The 15,964-nt window shown below is 41.1% G+C and overlaps 2 protein-coding genes and 1 long non-coding RNA gene across 5 annotated transcripts; 2 read left to right on the top strand and 1 right to left on the bottom strand.

The window, feature by feature from the left end:
- Positions 1-171: 171 nt before the first annotated feature.
- On the bottom strand, positions 172-4,972 carry LOC139633305 (photoreceptor outer segment membrane glycoprotein 2-like). The gene is made up of 4 exons (XM_071498896.1): positions 4,815-4,972; positions 3,716-4,522; positions 2,795-3,041; positions 172-2,026 (listed from the first exon to the last, which is right to left on the bottom strand). The coding sequence occupies exons 2-4, from the start codon at positions 4,294-4,296 to the stop codon at positions 1,754-1,756; spliced, it is 1,101 nt and encodes a 366-aa protein (XP_071354997.1). The 5' UTR covers positions 4,297-4,522; positions 4,815-4,972; the 3' UTR covers positions 172-1,753.
- A 1,013-nt stretch (positions 4,973-5,985) lies between these two features.
- LOC139632625 (uncharacterized) lies at positions 5,986-7,139 on the top strand. Its single transcript, XR_011693602.1, has 3 exons — positions 5,986-6,691; positions 6,806-6,895; positions 7,000-7,139. It is a non-coding gene; the product is annotated as an uncharacterized lncRNA (long non-coding RNA).
- Positions 7,140-7,293: 154 nt separating this feature from the next.
- LOC139633389 (uncharacterized) lies at positions 7,294-15,156 on the top strand. 3 transcript variants are annotated; one of them, XM_071499038.1, is made up of 16 exons: positions 7,294-7,432; positions 7,522-7,603; positions 7,714-7,903; positions 8,049-8,192; positions 8,627-8,817; positions 8,920-9,055; positions 9,160-9,223; positions 9,309-9,441; positions 9,542-9,716; positions 9,808-10,141; positions 10,268-10,304; positions 10,393-10,502; positions 10,598-10,761; positions 10,869-11,277; positions 13,027-13,133; positions 13,236-14,590. In XM_071499038.1, the coding sequence occupies exons 1-16, from the start codon at positions 7,408-7,410 to the stop codon at positions 13,416-13,418; spliced, it is 2,484 nt and encodes an 827-aa protein (XP_071355139.1). In that variant the 5' UTR covers positions 7,294-7,407; the 3' UTR covers positions 13,419-14,590. The 3 variants fall into 3 exon arrangements, with proteins under 3 accessions (XP_071355139.1, XP_071355138.1, XP_071355140.1); XM_071499037.1 differs by having other exon boundaries at positions 10,211-10,304; XM_071499039.1 differs by lacking the exon at positions 13,236-14,590 and adding an exon at positions 14,626-15,156 and having other exon boundaries at positions 7,295-7,432; positions 10,211-10,304.
- The last annotated feature ends 808 nt before the right edge of the window (positions 15,157-15,964 follow it).

The raw sequence follows: 15,964 nt of genomic DNA, 5'->3' as shown, positions 1-15,964 counted from the left end.
ACTGACCTTAAGAATCTGGGAGTGAATTATATGAAATATTTCCAGTATACTATGATATTATGGGACACCATTTTACAAAAAACCTAGGCCAAGCTGATCATAATCATCAGCTATTTACTGTATCTTTGTAATAGTTAAAACTTAATGAAGGGACCACTGTCAAACAGATTATTGGTCACATTTCGCGTGGTTTTTATTCACTTAACAAAAATCAAGTAAAAAAAAAAACAAACAAAAAACCTATTGCAATATTCTACTAAAGAAAGAAATGTACACTTTATCAAAAGCAATCTAGTATGGTATCATTTCAGTAGGCTAACTCATAATTTCTCTTCCTATTCAGGACAAATTGTGTGAATATATCCTTTTTTTCCTTTTTGTGTTTGACTGTACTTCATGAGACTTCCAGGCTGTCGAAATAAAGACACTGGCCTATCTCCAGATGGACTGTTCCTGTGCCCTGAATCAATCAGAGTGCAATAATGTTACACTTTCTATTATCTAAAATGTAATCAGCTACACACCAGTATAAAAGGAGGAGCTCCATTGCAGGATGTTTGAAATTGAATTGCCTCTTGTCTTGCTTGCATACAGAATAAATGAATGAGCTGTTCTCCATCAGTAATATTGTTTTGTCCGTCATGTGAGAGCCACAGATGAGGCAAAGAAAGAAAATTTTGTTGTTTCCATAAATGTACTTTGAATTGTACATTTTAACACATTAACATCTCATAGACAGAACTGCAACATTACTCACTTATGTGCTTCACTTAAGCAACCTCTGAGTTCTTATTTCAAGTGACGAGACCCTGCCACCAGCTGATAAAGACACACAAAGAAGACCAGCCCTCATAAGACAGTGACTGAAGGTAAAGCCAAGCCAAAGCCATCTCAAAAGGTTTATTGTCAAGATTTTGGTAGCTCATCCCAGCGAAATGTGTTTTCATTAGATCATTAAACCACAGTGGCACAGCTGAGGCACATCAGATTCATTGTAATGATGCTTGAACCTTCTAAGAAATTTATCTGCTATAAATTACTTATGGATTTTTGTCTAGATAATTACATTGTTTACTACCTTTGGTGCAACTTTGTTTGCTATATCTGGTGTCATACTATTAGTATATAACACCTAGAACTAATGTAAAATTTATCATGATGCCCTTCCAAGTCCTACAAGGCCTATTTAATCAGAAGCCTAATCACCCAATGTGTGAAATGTAATTATACACTACAAATTCCTGAAAACAAATATACATCCTTGACTGCTTTCTTAGATGTTCAAGTGAAATCAGGCAACAAAGAAACAGAAAAGAAAAAAATATGGGTGCTTCAACTTTGGACCTTCATCCTTAATTTGTCCTCATCATTTTGATGACTTGCAACCCACAGGTGTATGAAACTGTTATGGACATGTGCTGCAAAATCACAACACACAGGCAACAACGTCATTTGTAAACAACAGACTACAGAACAGTTGTGTACAGATGTATTGTAAAATGTATACATTTATGGTGATTTGTGTGATGTTTATGGTTGTAAAAACAGGCATTATCTGCACTTCAGAAATTCAAGAAAATGTGTCACATATTGTGTGATAATTCCCACACTGTATTTCATTTTCCACACACGCACGCAAACACATTTGTACAGGTATTCCTCAGCTGTAATTCTTGACCTTCCTCATCAGCTTTGTGTAAGTAGTCTGGCCTTCAGTGATGTTTTTCACTGAGGTCTTTTTATTGGAGAAAGGTCAACTGGCTTCAGATATCTGCTTCGGTGGCACATTGTCTGGCCCATAGTGTGCTTTGGAGGTGGTAGGGACATCAATGTTCGGGTCTCCATTATTGGCTGTGTCTATCTGATTGCTCTTGCCAAGGCTCTTGATGATGTTCAGGTTGGTGCGGGCTGTTTCCATGAAGCTGTTTTCCAGCAGCCAGCCATCAGACTCAGAGTTGGGATCTCCCTGTCTCAGCACGTTTTCCAGGGAGGTTTGGAGGTAACGGACTCCTGTCAACACTGACAGCTGAAACAAGATGCAGAGACCTTTATTACTGACAAGAGAGGATTAAACAAAAACATGAACAAAAATCATAATATTAAAGGTCAAATAAGTAGTTTTATTTCTCCATATGGGATGATGTAATATTGTATAAGATTTGTATCTGCAGATCTGTGACAGTTCCTTAGGAAACCAATGCAATAGAGTAGGGGAGAATAGGAGAGTTCACTTCAAGTGCTGCATGGTTGACCTAGAGATAATACTCAAGGATTATTACTGCAAGTGTGTAGAGTGGATAAATGTGTTAATGCAAAGGCTGAGGTGACACCAATCATATCCTTAACTAGTGACAAACAAGAACTTACAGTGGTCGCACCAACACACATGCAGGTCTTTTTGGGGAAAGAAGAACTTTAAATGGATGCAGCAGAACCACATTTTTTATTGCACACTTTGTCAAAACCTGACTCCTGCCTTACCCACAATGCAACATGGCCACCCTTAGTTGAAGGTTCAGTTGTGTTATGCTAGTAGAACTCATGTAGTACCTGTAGCTGGTTACACCAACACACCAACAGATTTTTTTTTTTTAATTTTCAAGTGACATCATTTGAGGTAATATATCAGGCTTTGTGCAGCTCTCTGTGGAGCCACAGAAGGCTTTATACCAACCACTTTTTTGACGTAGGCAGTAGTGCTCCCCAACATCTTCAAACACACCTTGACGTGTAAATTTTGGTTGATTTCCCCCTTAAGTTCACTATTATGGCCCTCTAGCTTGTATTTTCTCACCTCAAACAGCCAAGTGATGAGGACTGCAAGGCCAATGGACTGCATGATGTAGTTGTAATGCTCCAGCAGCGCCTGACGACACCCTTTCATCCACAGGTTCAGCTCCTCTGTCTGGTGCTCGTAGTTGAAGTGGGCAGAGTTGTTGGTGATCTGCTGTTGGATGCAGGGCCGGGGGGAGTTGATGTTGCAGCAGCTGAAGGGAACTCCATCCATCAGGTACTTCCCCTCCACGTTACTCCTAAAGCGGCTAGTCAGCAGGGAAAAGAAGGAAAGGTTCAGGGTCTGTGTTTATGAATTTGGTGATACAGAGTGTGAAAGATTAGATCTTAGCGTGGCATTGTTAGGGACTGTATGAAAATTATTAGAGATTCGAAAGGGTGGAGAGCTATGCACTTTTTCATTTTGCTAAAGACTTTTTAAATAGAGCAGGGAACATCAAATAGTGTCATTAGAAACACACAGAAGGAAACAATCCTGCCACTGGTTCAGGGCTTAATTTTCCCCATCAGCCAACTACTTAATAAGACCAATATGCCACTTATGAGAAACACATAGATATTTATTCATACCAACAGTTGTCCCCCTTCTCTTCATTCCACATTAAGTTAAAAAAATTAAATGTGTCATAAAGTTGGCCTATTTTAAAATATTCTAATTCATGGTTATCCTTTTATTTATTATCTTTTTATTCTGAAATAAAAAAAGGTACGAGTATTCTTAACTTTGTCATGTTTTCCATAAATTTGGAAATGCATAATTCTACTTTTATTGTGAAAATTATTATTAGATTGTACAATCTTAAATGTTTTTGTTGTATCAACTCATATTTGTTTCCTGTCAGTAATTTCTGTACAGTCCCAGTTTCATTTCATTTTTTGATTTTCACTAATTGAGTGTCCTCATTCTGCAGTTTGTACTTACTCCACCACCTCTTTTTGAGACATGTCCAGGTAACGGTTGCTGATCCACTGGATTTGGAACCAGTCTTTATAGCCATTGTTGCCACAGCACTTGAACTCTATCTGCAGCATGTCCACAGTGCGCTTCAGGAAACATCGTCCTGGTGTGTCTGTGTCCTTGTAGAACCTCATGGCCTCTGTCAGCCCCAGGTTCAGAGACTCCTCCAGCTCTCCACGCATGCTGTAACACATCAGAGCCCCCACCAGCACACAGAAGGTGAAGAAGAAGGTGCATATAATGTAGGGCAGCATGATCAGCTTCCAGCGCAAGAACTTGGTTGTGTCCACACAGTCGTAACAGATCTTCCCACCCAGGAAGTTGATGGCACAGGCGATGAGGCCCACAGCAATAAGCATATTGGGCACGTACTGGATGTCCCTCTCAGCCATCAGCTCACCTCGTTTGTTGATCTCCACCTTGAGGAAGAGCCCCAGGCTGAACAGGATGGCCCCTGTCACCACTGAGATCCAGTTGAGGATCCACAGCACCTGGGCCAACTTGTCCCGCTTGGTCTTGGTGAACTTCACTCTCAAAACCGCCATTGTGTATTTATCCTCTCAGTTTTTCTTTTAAGTTGGGGGGGATTAAGGGTGGGCCACAGGTAGATCAGGGGAGAGGAACAGGTTATCCTCCAGGAGGTGCCGGGGACCAATGGGTGGGGGATTGGCTGAACAGTTCTCTGAAGGTCCTCTCATAAGCAGCTTAGCCTGGTAGTCATGATCAATATCGTGTGGACGCTGCATTATGGTTGTACAATAGGTGCTGTGACTACAATGGTGAAAGAAATATTGTCACATTAACAGTGCAATTACTTAAAATGGAAAACACTGTTAAGGCAAAATGCAATGACATGTGATCAGTTTATGCAAACAGGAAACAGGAATCTACATGAGACAAACTGAGAAAAGTTAAAGCATATAATTTAGTTGAGAAAACATTATAACCTCCTTTCTTTAATCCAGTGATCCTTGCATTTCTGCCTGGAAAAAAGTCTCCGAAAGTAAAATAAGAAATAGCTGACACATTGAAAATATAAATCCAAGAAGTCCACTGCACCTACCTTAGCCTAGTCAGCATTCACCTTGACAATATGCCATCATTCCTATAATCCATCATTCTCTCGTTTTCAGTTTCTTTTCTTGCTGACATCCTCAGATTTAGTCCTGAGAGAATAAAGTGGCCGTACTGACACATATAGTATGAAGGCAGCCACAGCAGCATCAGAGCGAGACTAGTAACCAAGTCCTGACCCTCCTCCTAATCCCCTTTAATCATTAATCAGGCCTGGCCCCCATGAGGGATTTGGACCCACCTTCTGCCACCTACGCAAATCTGACTGTCCCGGCACTGTGAAAGTAATGGCTGACGGCCATTGCAATTGAGTTAGTGTGTGTGTGTGTGTGTGTTTTCATTTTCATTTGAGTCAAAAGTAAAAGTAGTAGATAAAAAGACTGCACATCTGATTGGACATTCTGAAAGGTGTTTAGGTTTTATTGTTAACCTGCAGCATCACCATGAGGAAATACTTTGATTAACCCAGCTTGTAATGACAAAAAAATACTTTATGCACATAGAATTAATTAAAAATGATTTTTAAGAAATACTATCATGTGCTACACTGTGGTGCTTTTGTGATCACCACACACAAGATCTAGAGAAGTAGACAGGTCATAAAGAGTAACCTAGGGCTTGATGCACACTGACACAATTTTATAAAACTGAAGAAACTGCTGCTACACAGCTCTCGACCGGTGAAATCTTTCCAGTAGGGCTGTACTTAACAGTTATTTTGATTATTATTAAATCTTCAGATAATTTGCTTGATTAAATGATTGTTTTTTTTATAAAAAGGTTGCTATAATTTTCCACATTTACTATCACGTGTGACAAAGACAAAAGCCTCAAATCCACACATCTGAAAAGCTAAAAACAACAAGCGTTTGGCATCTTTGCTTAGAAAATCACAAAAATAGTGACTGATTCATTTGATTAATTGACTGATGTTGCAGCTCTACTTCCCAGGCATGTGGTGCCTTTGGGCACACCACAACAAGTGTTTTGCCAAATTGTGAAAAAACTTGTCATGACATCACTGACTGGGGTGTGGCTAAAAGTGCTGAATACCTGAGAGTTTCAAGCTGTAGAAAGCAGGTTATTTTTCTCCTCTCTGTCACTGAAGAAGTCATTTTCACCTCCAGCCATCATCTCACCCCTGCTGGTCTCATCTACTCTGTCTCCAACATTCATTTCAACACACTCATGCGCGCACATAAATATACACTCACAGCCACTCTGCAAATCAGCCAATGAAATGTTAACTGAGAGTGAGATTAGTGGATTAACATGTACCAAAGTAGCTTGTGTAAGAAGAGAACGTTACTGTAGCCACCGGACCAGTCAGCAAATCCACAAGGCAGACACACTCACTGCTGCACTGACCAAGAAGGAAGAATAACTGAGCTACTATGGACAACTACACCACGTCTCCAAGTAAGTACTGAGAATCTATCAAATATTTACGAATTTCTCTATTGGGGCTCTTCAAAATGATGATCAAACTACTAATCTGTTCTTGCACAATCCATTTATCTTATTACGGAAACATGTCTGAGAGGTTTTCCAGGCTTAAGTGCACAAGTTATTTAAGCTCTCATTGATATATTTCACATAAGCCTTGGTTAACCTTGTATGGTCACTTAGTATACAGTGCATGACATAAATCACAGATGTTTTCATAAATAAACACTGTTTTCTTTTGCTATAATGAGCCATAGTGTCAGCTATATTTTTCAGTAATGGTACCTTGATTCCACATGAGCTACCTTGTCCTGGTGACAAGAGGCATCATGTTTGATACAGAAGGCCAGTGGTCTGAGGCGCTGGCCAACAACAACATCAGAGCCATCATCCGCTGGCTACGGAAGCTTACAGCTGAAGGTACATTAGGACCATTTGTATACTATGAAATGATGGTTCTGTCCACCACTTGCAGAAATCAATCTATATCTATAAAGTATTTGATGTTTGATTCGACATCTTATCTCCAATAAGGTGGTGTTAACATGGAGGAAATCCTGCCGACCTTTAGTTGCTGGGTACAGAGGACATCAGAGTTTGCTAAAAAGGAGTTATTGACCTTATGTAAGCACACATCTCCTTATCAATGATATTATTTAACGAGCTAATATAATTTCAAGTTTGAAGGTGGGATCATTGTATCTCTTTTGTCTCATTTATTCCTTCAGGCTTCAGTCGTTGCCAAGGTCTGTGGATGTTTCTGGACCGGAGTTCTTTCACCCGGGTTCACATGCTGCTCCAGAAACTGAGGAACCTGCTCACCCTGGCCCAGTGGGCGAGGCGACAGCTCACTTCAGCACACCTGTGGCACGGTACACACTTCCGAACGCATACAGAAAACAGCTACAGCAGCATGATGGTTTGGAATTGTTATCCTAGCCTTTAATATTTTGTCATGTGTAACGCCTCACTTGGACTTCACTTTCTATGTGTTTCATGCAGGTGTGGGGTACCCATGTGTGGTCTGCAGGGACACAGTTGGCTCCTCAGATGTTAGGCATTCCTGCTGGAATAGAGAGCACAGGGCTCTGAAGCAACACATCTGGCTGGGCCAGCTAGTCCAGTGGTGGGGCATCATGGGGCTTCTGCCCAAATACCCTGGTACAGATACCATCACACACCATAATATAGGTGCGATGAAATGCTATCACACTTTTTCATGTGTTTCTGTTCTCTGCTGTCACTGTCAGAGGCCCATGAGGTGAAGCGTATCTCTCAGATGTGGAAGTTAATGGAGCACAGCCATCAGAAAGCTTATCTGAAGACGCTTGGGTAATTTAGATGATTTGACTTGATGCTGGGGGATTTCAAACCATTCAAATCACACCTGTCCTTCTTGTGCTGAAGTTTCCTGCTTTTCTGTTTTTGTTTCATGTGACTAGATGGGAGGAGGGAGGAACTGAAAGATGGAGGTCCTTCATACAGGGAATGGTGGCTCAGTTGGACAAAAAGCACGGGTGCATCTGGACCTCTGAGGACTGCACAGACCAGTGCTATCCTCCTCCTAATCTGCAGGCCCTGCTAAAGCTTGTGCTGGTGCCTCGTATTGACAACATGTCAGTCCAGGCAGTAGTATCCATTTCAACACAGCATCAACAAAGCTTTGTGTAGAGCATTCTGTAGAGTATGGCCCTTTATCTTGCTCTCTGCTCTGTTCTGTTCTCTCCAAAATACACATTAAATTCAGGTTACATAGTTCTTAACCCATATATCACAGCTCATGTACTTTATCCTGGACATGACAAACTTCCTGCAGTGTAAAGACGACCTCCTCCAATCCTTCTGCCATGCTTTCACAATTCCTTCCAGCTTTTCCCAACAAATCAGGGCCTTCTGGATGCTTGATCATGGAAATATCAAGGTAGGTAACCATGAGACACCCAAGAAGCAAAACTGATTTTATTTGTCAGCTGAGTGACTGATTATGATTTTGATTAAACCATTTTTATGAACACATAACCTAACCAGTCAACCATCCTGTTGATCACATCAGTTGTCCTTATTGACGTGGCCATAGTGGTCTGCAGGTGACACTAATGGGCCACTTGAATAGTGCATACGATGAATGTAATAACACTCCACTGTGTCATTCACAGGTGAATCAACTACAGCAGATCTTTATTTCAGTAGAGGAAATGCTTTAATGGATAGTAATAAATTGGTGTTTCTTTAATGATAAAAGCAACTAGGAGTTTTCTTTCATTCCAAATGATTAACATTTCTTCAGTTACAAGACAACATTTTAAATTAAAGTCACACATAATAATTTTGCATGTTATGTTACACCCTGCCTAGGCCTCCATGGAGCTGTTGCTGAGCCCCAGGGCCGCTGTCCCCTGGCTCCCTTGGCAGCATTGGTGCATTATCCATTGTCTACTGACAAAAAAACACCCCCACTTGGCATTAAGGTACCTCCACTGGACCAGACCTGCAATAGAGAGCACTGAGGATGCCAAGCTCTGTGCAGATGTACTACTTCAAAACAGGTATATTCTGGTTCACTTATGGCCTTCTAGTCTTATCTGTGATTATAAAGAATTTGGCTTTTTATCTTGATGTGTGATGCTGACGATGTCTCTGGTCTCCAGTTGTGTTTCTGACGCCTGGGCTCTACTGAAAAGAGGCCACACAGAAAGTGATGACATGGTCGCTTACTTCTTACAGGCTTGTAATGGATTTGGTCTGTGTACAAAGGCTGTAAAGTACATTCCTGCAGGATATGATGTGGGTGAATCTCCTGTCATACAACAAAACTTATGTACCAAAGATATAGAGCTTTGGAAATGACTTTTTTAAAAATTAAAAATCTTCATCATTATTCATGACAGGTTACAGGAGACAATGTAACCAGGATTGAGACAATAGAGTCACAGTTGCCACTGATGAAGAAAGGTAAGGCAGAGAATGTAAAACAGCATAGGACTGAATGAAAATGCATTATAATTAAGTATGAGCTTTGTTTCAACCGACTGTTCAGGAGGAAGGCCTCCCTGTCCGCTGTCTGCCGAGCTTTATCAGGCTCAGAGAGTGAACACAGTGTCGCCAGAGGAACTTGTAAAACTAGTCAGGAATGCTGTGATGGAAGTGAGAAATTCCCCTCCCAAGCTAAGGTACTGATGGCATGTGGATAAAAGAGGTTGATTAAATGTTGAAATATATTCACTACCCCAGAGAACTCAGCAGATAATTTCCTCATGTTCTTTATTCCAGTGAGGTGGTGTGGCCAGAGCACACAGAGAGAAAATTGAACAGCAGAAAGATGTCTCTGTCAACTCAGGCTCTGCTTCATCTCACGCCCAGCCCCTCCCCAATGGAAATGGTGGATGAGCAAACGGAGCAAACAGAAAATACAGATGAACCAGAGGGGGAACAGCCTACATATAATGTATACATTTACATAGTTTCTACTAAAAAATAATTGATTCTCATGAAGTCTGATTTTGAAATAATGTTCTGTATGTGTGTCCTTGTCCCAGCAGCACCATGAGATACAAAGGCACATTTCCTCCTCAGAGGATCAGAGCTCCGAGTCCGTCTCCTCCTTCACCTCGGCCTCTTCCTTGTTTCTGTTGAGACGGGATCGTCCTTATGTGTATCAAAGCACCGTGACTCTGCAGCGGATTTCGTCTCTCCTCACTGATGGTGAGAACCAAAGCATGGATGATGAAGAAGAAAAGAGCAGACCCCCTTCATCGGTCGGTGCCTTGCCAGATTGCCCTGAGATGATTGTGACACCAGATGGCACCACAGACCCTGTTTCCTTCAGCAACTTGAACAAAGATGTTATGGTGGAGCTGGCTTTTCCTGCAGGTGAGCTTTCTGTAGGATTTTATTTGAACACGTTCCATATGAAGAGTACAAACTTCAACTCTTTCCTAGAGGGAGAAGAAGGTGTTTTCTCAAGCGAGGACTTTCTCAGTGTTGATGCACTTTCAGGACCTTCCATGGATAAAAGCCTTCCTCTAAATAAGAGGTCAGAGGTCATCTAATGTCACAAAATACTTACAGTGGACTTGATGCTGGCAAGTAAATAAAAACTGAGTGATATTTATTTCTTCCAGTTTCAGGATGAATCACCCCCCTCGGTTATGCAGTAGTGAGGTCAGCCAATCAGTGCCTTTGCTCTGTCAGCTCCCAGTGGAGCGTCACAGTTTGCTCTCACCTGGCTTTGGTATGTGGCTATGTTCAGCTAGAAGATAAGTAATAAGCATGGTCTACTGAATGGTTTGCATACCTTAATGTCACTGAATCAACTCTAATCTGCAGAGAAACAAGAAAAGAGAAATCAAATTGTTCATGGTCTCTCACATGTCGCTGAGCTGAGAAGCACTGTTTTGCAAGAGGACCAGTCAGAGGGCGTCCCTCCTCAGATTTTTAGTTTTACTGAGGCAGCCATGTCTGACTGTTTTCTGGACGAGAAACCTCAACAGGTAGGCAATATCTCTCTCTACTGGTACATACTTCAAGTTGATTATTATGTTACCTGTTTGCCAAATGGGGCTCTTCATATTTAACATGTTACACCATATGGGTTCAGAAAGCATGTGAACATCACCAGCAAGAGGAAGCACTGGGATTCTTCACTCAAGACCTCTCCTGTCCCCTACTGACTGACCTCCACCACAGCCCTCCGTTAGAGGAGCCTAAAGCCAGCGGCTCAGAGGTCTTAACAAGGATGGGTGAGCGAGACAGCTCCCCCCTCACCCCTGTGTGCAGCTCGATCTGGCCCACACAGCCTCAGATCCCGGGAAGCTCTCTTACTCCAAGCTCAACATGCAACACCCAGAACAGCTCTGCTCCTTCTGACACCACCAATGAGAGCCCCCCCAAAGTCCAATTACAGGCAGATGAACCCTGTGTCCAGAGCAACTCTACCAGGCCTGATCATTGCAAGACCTCCAGTTGCCTTTTACCTGCTACAGAGCCAGGAGCAGCTTTCACATCAGGTGAAGAATGTTTTTTAAACTGGCAAATAAACATTATATATAGATATATATACACTACAGGCCAAAAGTTTGGGAGCAAGATCAAGTTTGTATGAAAAAAGATCATAGTTTCATTGGTATACTTTGCAACAAATTAAACATGATGATTATGTAGAGTAACTTATTAGAATGCATTTTTACTATAATTATCAGGTATTTGGGTTTTTCTTGCTTAGACTTTGCTTTGATATGAGTGCTTGCCCACTCATATCTCTTTTTCTTGTTCTGTGGATGAAGTAGTGGTTTTTTTGCACACAACCCTTCAGACCAGTCTTTGTCAAATGTCTTTTCACAGCTGTTAGAGATATGGGTTTTGACCTTGTCATGTTGATTTCCTCCCTTATTTGTGTTGCTGTTTTTTGCCGATCTCTCTTACTGGTGACAATGATATGTTTATCCTCTGCTTTTGTAGTAACCCTCTTTCTTCCAGACCTTTTTCTATCATCATAACTTCCAGTTTCTTCTAGTCTCTTCAGGGTGTAGTGAACTCCTTTGTTGGACACCATTAGGGATTTTGCTATTTCTCTTTCAGTGTATCCTTCTTTCCTCAATGTACAAATCTGTACTCTTGTTTCTTTACTCAACTGTTTATTTTTAGCCATTTCTGTGGTAGTTTGTCAGAGATACAAACACAGTTGAGATTTATTGGGATTTTCGTACGCAAACTCTCAAAAGCCAAAGAGCTAAAGCGAATAATGCAAACTGTGATTTGTTTTTTACTTTTGTACTGAAGTTGCAAATCTTCTCAACCCTAAAACTAAGCCCTTCTTTTCTTTTGTTAACATTTGTTCAGCAATGGTCTGGTAACATCAACGTATACCTAAAGGTAATTGGAAAATGGTGCATATCAATGAAAGCAAAGTCTAATCATGCAGTAAATACTGTACATCCCAAAATTCATAGAACTCATACTGGTTTTTAAGAACGGCATTGTGAACAGAGACTTGAAGTTGCTTCCAAATGTTTGGCCTGAATTGGCCTTGCTTCCAAATGTTTGGCCTGTAGTGTATATAATTATATATAAAAAACATATACAAGCTCATGCAACCACTTGGAGTACAGTGATCAGTGATAGGCTTTTCAATCAGCATTTTGCTAATGTCATTACCAGCAATAGTCTAAGGATAAATAATTTGCATGCATGTGTGTGTGTGTGTGTGTGTGTGTGTGTGTGTTCTGGCCAGACATAATTCTATGTCAGAGCTGCTGCTGTCCACTGCAGGGTGCAGGGTGCAGGATGTATGTACATGTACCGAAGGCAGGGGGTCTTGGCTGCTAGGAGAGGGAGACTTGTGAGGAAGTGGAGTGTCAGAGATTGCTTTCCTTAACCTTGCTGCAGCAGTCACTCATCCATTAAACAACACCCTCTCCCTCCCTCCCCCACTCTTTCTACGGGAGGTGTACTGTCTGCCACTGCAAAGCAGACCTCCCTCCATCTGCCGGGTCGTGTTGATCACCACTGGGCCTTTGGGATCTATGGCCTATTGCCCCACACTGATGCCCCAACCTTGTTGCTGGGACAAAGGTTAAAGGCATATAACAGTGCGGCAATGTTGCATAAAATTAAAAGAATAGTCTCAGAGAGGCTGCTTCAGACGTCCCTGTTCTGTTTGATGTTTCCAGTTATGGATCATTAAAACACTTGAAATTTCAATAGAAAACAATTCTGATGATGTTAACACATGTAGTTTTGTTTCTGTTTATTCACAGATAATAAGAGGCCTTCCCTTGTATTAAGTCAGCCATATTCCTACAGTCTGCTCAGCTTTATGGACTTCACTGCAAAACAAAAAGGAGACAACAGAGATGGCAAACAGGTATTTCTCTCTCATAATAGATACTGTACATTAAAGCTGTGGTGTATTCATTATAAGGAAGATCAAAGCCACACCAGTCAGTAGGGGTCACTATTGTTCCAGTTAACACGCCTGACAGCATTTCTGATTTGGATGATCTCATCTCTGGTCCCTGAGGATTTGGCTTCATCACAACCCAGCAGGTGCCCTCTTTACTACCCTTCATCCCTCTTTCTCCTGTCCTCCAGCATAAACATCACTGCTTTTAAGATCTCCGCCCACAATGATGTCATTTTCCAAATATGAAAGCAGTGTTTCAGGGGATATGAATCAATTGTGTTGAACGTTGAAGGGCAGAGTCGCATGTGTGTGAAATACTACAGAATATAGTTTTTATTTATTTGTAAAAAAAACAAAAAAACAAAACAAAACAAAAAACAAAGAACAATATCTGATGCAGATGTAGTCATCTTTTTATATTGCATAATTTACTGCTGTCTTGTTCATTGACCTGAACATTACACTGCTAAGCATTGTAGTCATTGCCAGGATATGACCAGGTAATTGTTTTACTGAGGTTTCATTGGATAATTGTTTAATTGGGATGCAGTCACCTAATTATTTTGTCCAGAATTGGGGACCATATGGAGCTTGGCAGGTGAAACGTAATTAGGCCATGTTAATTTATGATGATTATACATTGGGCCTTAGTAGCCTATACTGTACGAACAGTGTGTGTCTATCATGGCTGATCTATTTTGCTTGTACAGTGAATGTTTGTAGTGATGGTATTAGATTCATTATCTTGCAGACTCAGTGTGAGCATGTGTGTTTCCAGGGAGTTGTTTTGTAAGAAGAGCTATTAGTGTTATCTAATTGTTCATCCAGGCCAGAAATTATACTTTGAAGGATTTGCTTAATTGCCAGATAGAGAGATATTAATGAGTAATGTGTGAAAATGAGTTTAAGACAAACCCTTAATGGCTGATCAAACTATCATCTATTTAGCTCCAGAATGCTAATAAAATCAGGATATTAAACATAGTTATTAGTGCAAACTATAAATTTTGATCTAGTCCCAAATGACCTTGTGCATGGCTGTTTATGATGATTATTGTGGCACAATTATAGATGAGATATTCGCACTGTGGTGGAAACAAAGTCATCGATCAACTCATGGAAGCTCACAAAGGGAACATGCTCACTTAAAAAGATACCACAAAATGAAATATTATCAACTTTGCTGTCTTCATAAAATTACCAATATTTGCGCAGAGAGAGGTGGGGTGTAGTCGTGTTGGTTCATGTTGCATGTTGAAACGTTCAAGATTCAAGGGGAGATGAATGGCCTCTATTAGGAGCATTTAATAAGTGGCTGGCCCAGTGCTCCCAGTCTCCTGCACCCCCTGGGGAAAGATTAATGGGTACAGGATATTTCATCAGGACCTCCACATCACTGCCCAGGCAACAAGGCTGTAATTGTGTCTGTTTTTGCTGTTGGTTTGTGTCACAGGCAGACAAAGAGGAGCCCACAGGTTGGTGTGGTCTGGGGAAGGCTACACAAGGTGCCATAAGAAGTGGAAGAGCACGATCAAGGAAAGGAAAACAAGTGAAGAGAGCATGATATGTCTCTCACACAAAGGACAGCACATGGGAGAGCTGAACTGAATGAGAAATATAGATGTCAAGTCTTTTAACCTCATGTACATTGCTTTTGGATTCTGGATCTGGATTTGACCAATGAACCTGAAGCGGGAAGAAGTCATCCCAAAATGAACTAACTGATCATATTACAGGCTTGATGATCACCACAAAGACTTTTTACCTTGATGTGGTTCATCTCTCCTTTCTCCTCAATCACCTGGTCAGATTGTTCTGACAGCACCGAGTGATACTGTCCTGCCACACCCTTTTCCATCCACAGTAACACCACGTGTCAGAAATGCTCATTCGATAATAAATTTCTCAGGAATTATTCATGAAACCTAAATTATTAAATGTTTTGCTAATTAAAATACTAATAAAAATAGATAATTCTATGTTACATTATGTGTTTTTACAATGTTCTGGTCAACATTACAAGAATGTTGCTCCATTTGATGCATTGATGCACAACATTTAAAAATGCACTGACAGTGTCCTTGAAAATTATTCTGCACTTTAGATTCTTCACTGGTTTCCTGCTCTTGAAAAAAGGATGTTTGCTTTGCTGCCATTGCATCTCATGAAAATTAGATGACCTCCCAGTGCTTTCTGCCGCCCATCGCTGCCCATATTTGCTCAGTGCTTAGGGACTGCATTTGGGTTAGCATCCTCCTCCCTCCCTCCCTCCCTCCTCTCTCTCTCCCACTGTGGCTTGTTCTCGGGGTGAATAACTTAACACATATTTCAGCTTGACACACTTCTGCTCTGGGTCTCCCCTGGGTGGCCAGTTCACGAGCCCACACATGCTGTATTATTTAAAAGTGGGGTTTGGAGTTCTTGCTGTGTCTGGATGTGCATGTAATCTCCTGTTTGTGTAAAGGGGAATGCCTTATGGAGTTGTTAGGCCTTTCTCTGTGACCTTGCAGGTGTGGCAGCACCTCTGATACCACATGATGTCTCAGGTCTAGCCACTTTTTTAGACTTTCTTTTGCTGTTCTGTGCTTTGATTTTTCTATTAGAAGAAAGAGAAAATGCAACTTCAGTAGTAGCTCAGTACAAAAGCAGTACAATACTCCAAAAATAATGCATAATAACAGAAAAGGCAATGTGATTTATTGTAGGAAATAGTAATCTGGACAATTCATCATACACCCAAGATCTGCTTCAGCAAAAAATACCAGAGGAGCTTGGAACATGAGTAACAATAC

Source organism: Trachinotus anak, unplaced genomic scaffold (assembly GCF_046630095.1).
Source record: "Trachinotus anak isolate AG129_WGS33_773 ecotype Australia unplaced genomic scaffold, CSIRO_AGI_Tana_v1 ptg000015l, whole genome shotgun sequence".
In the NCBI taxonomy this organism is placed as follows: domain Eukaryota; kingdom Metazoa; phylum Chordata; class Actinopteri; order Carangiformes; family Carangidae; genus Trachinotus; species Trachinotus anak.
The sequence above is the reverse complement of the archived record's forward strand: the minus strand, read 5'-3'. Positions and strand labels throughout refer to the sequence as shown.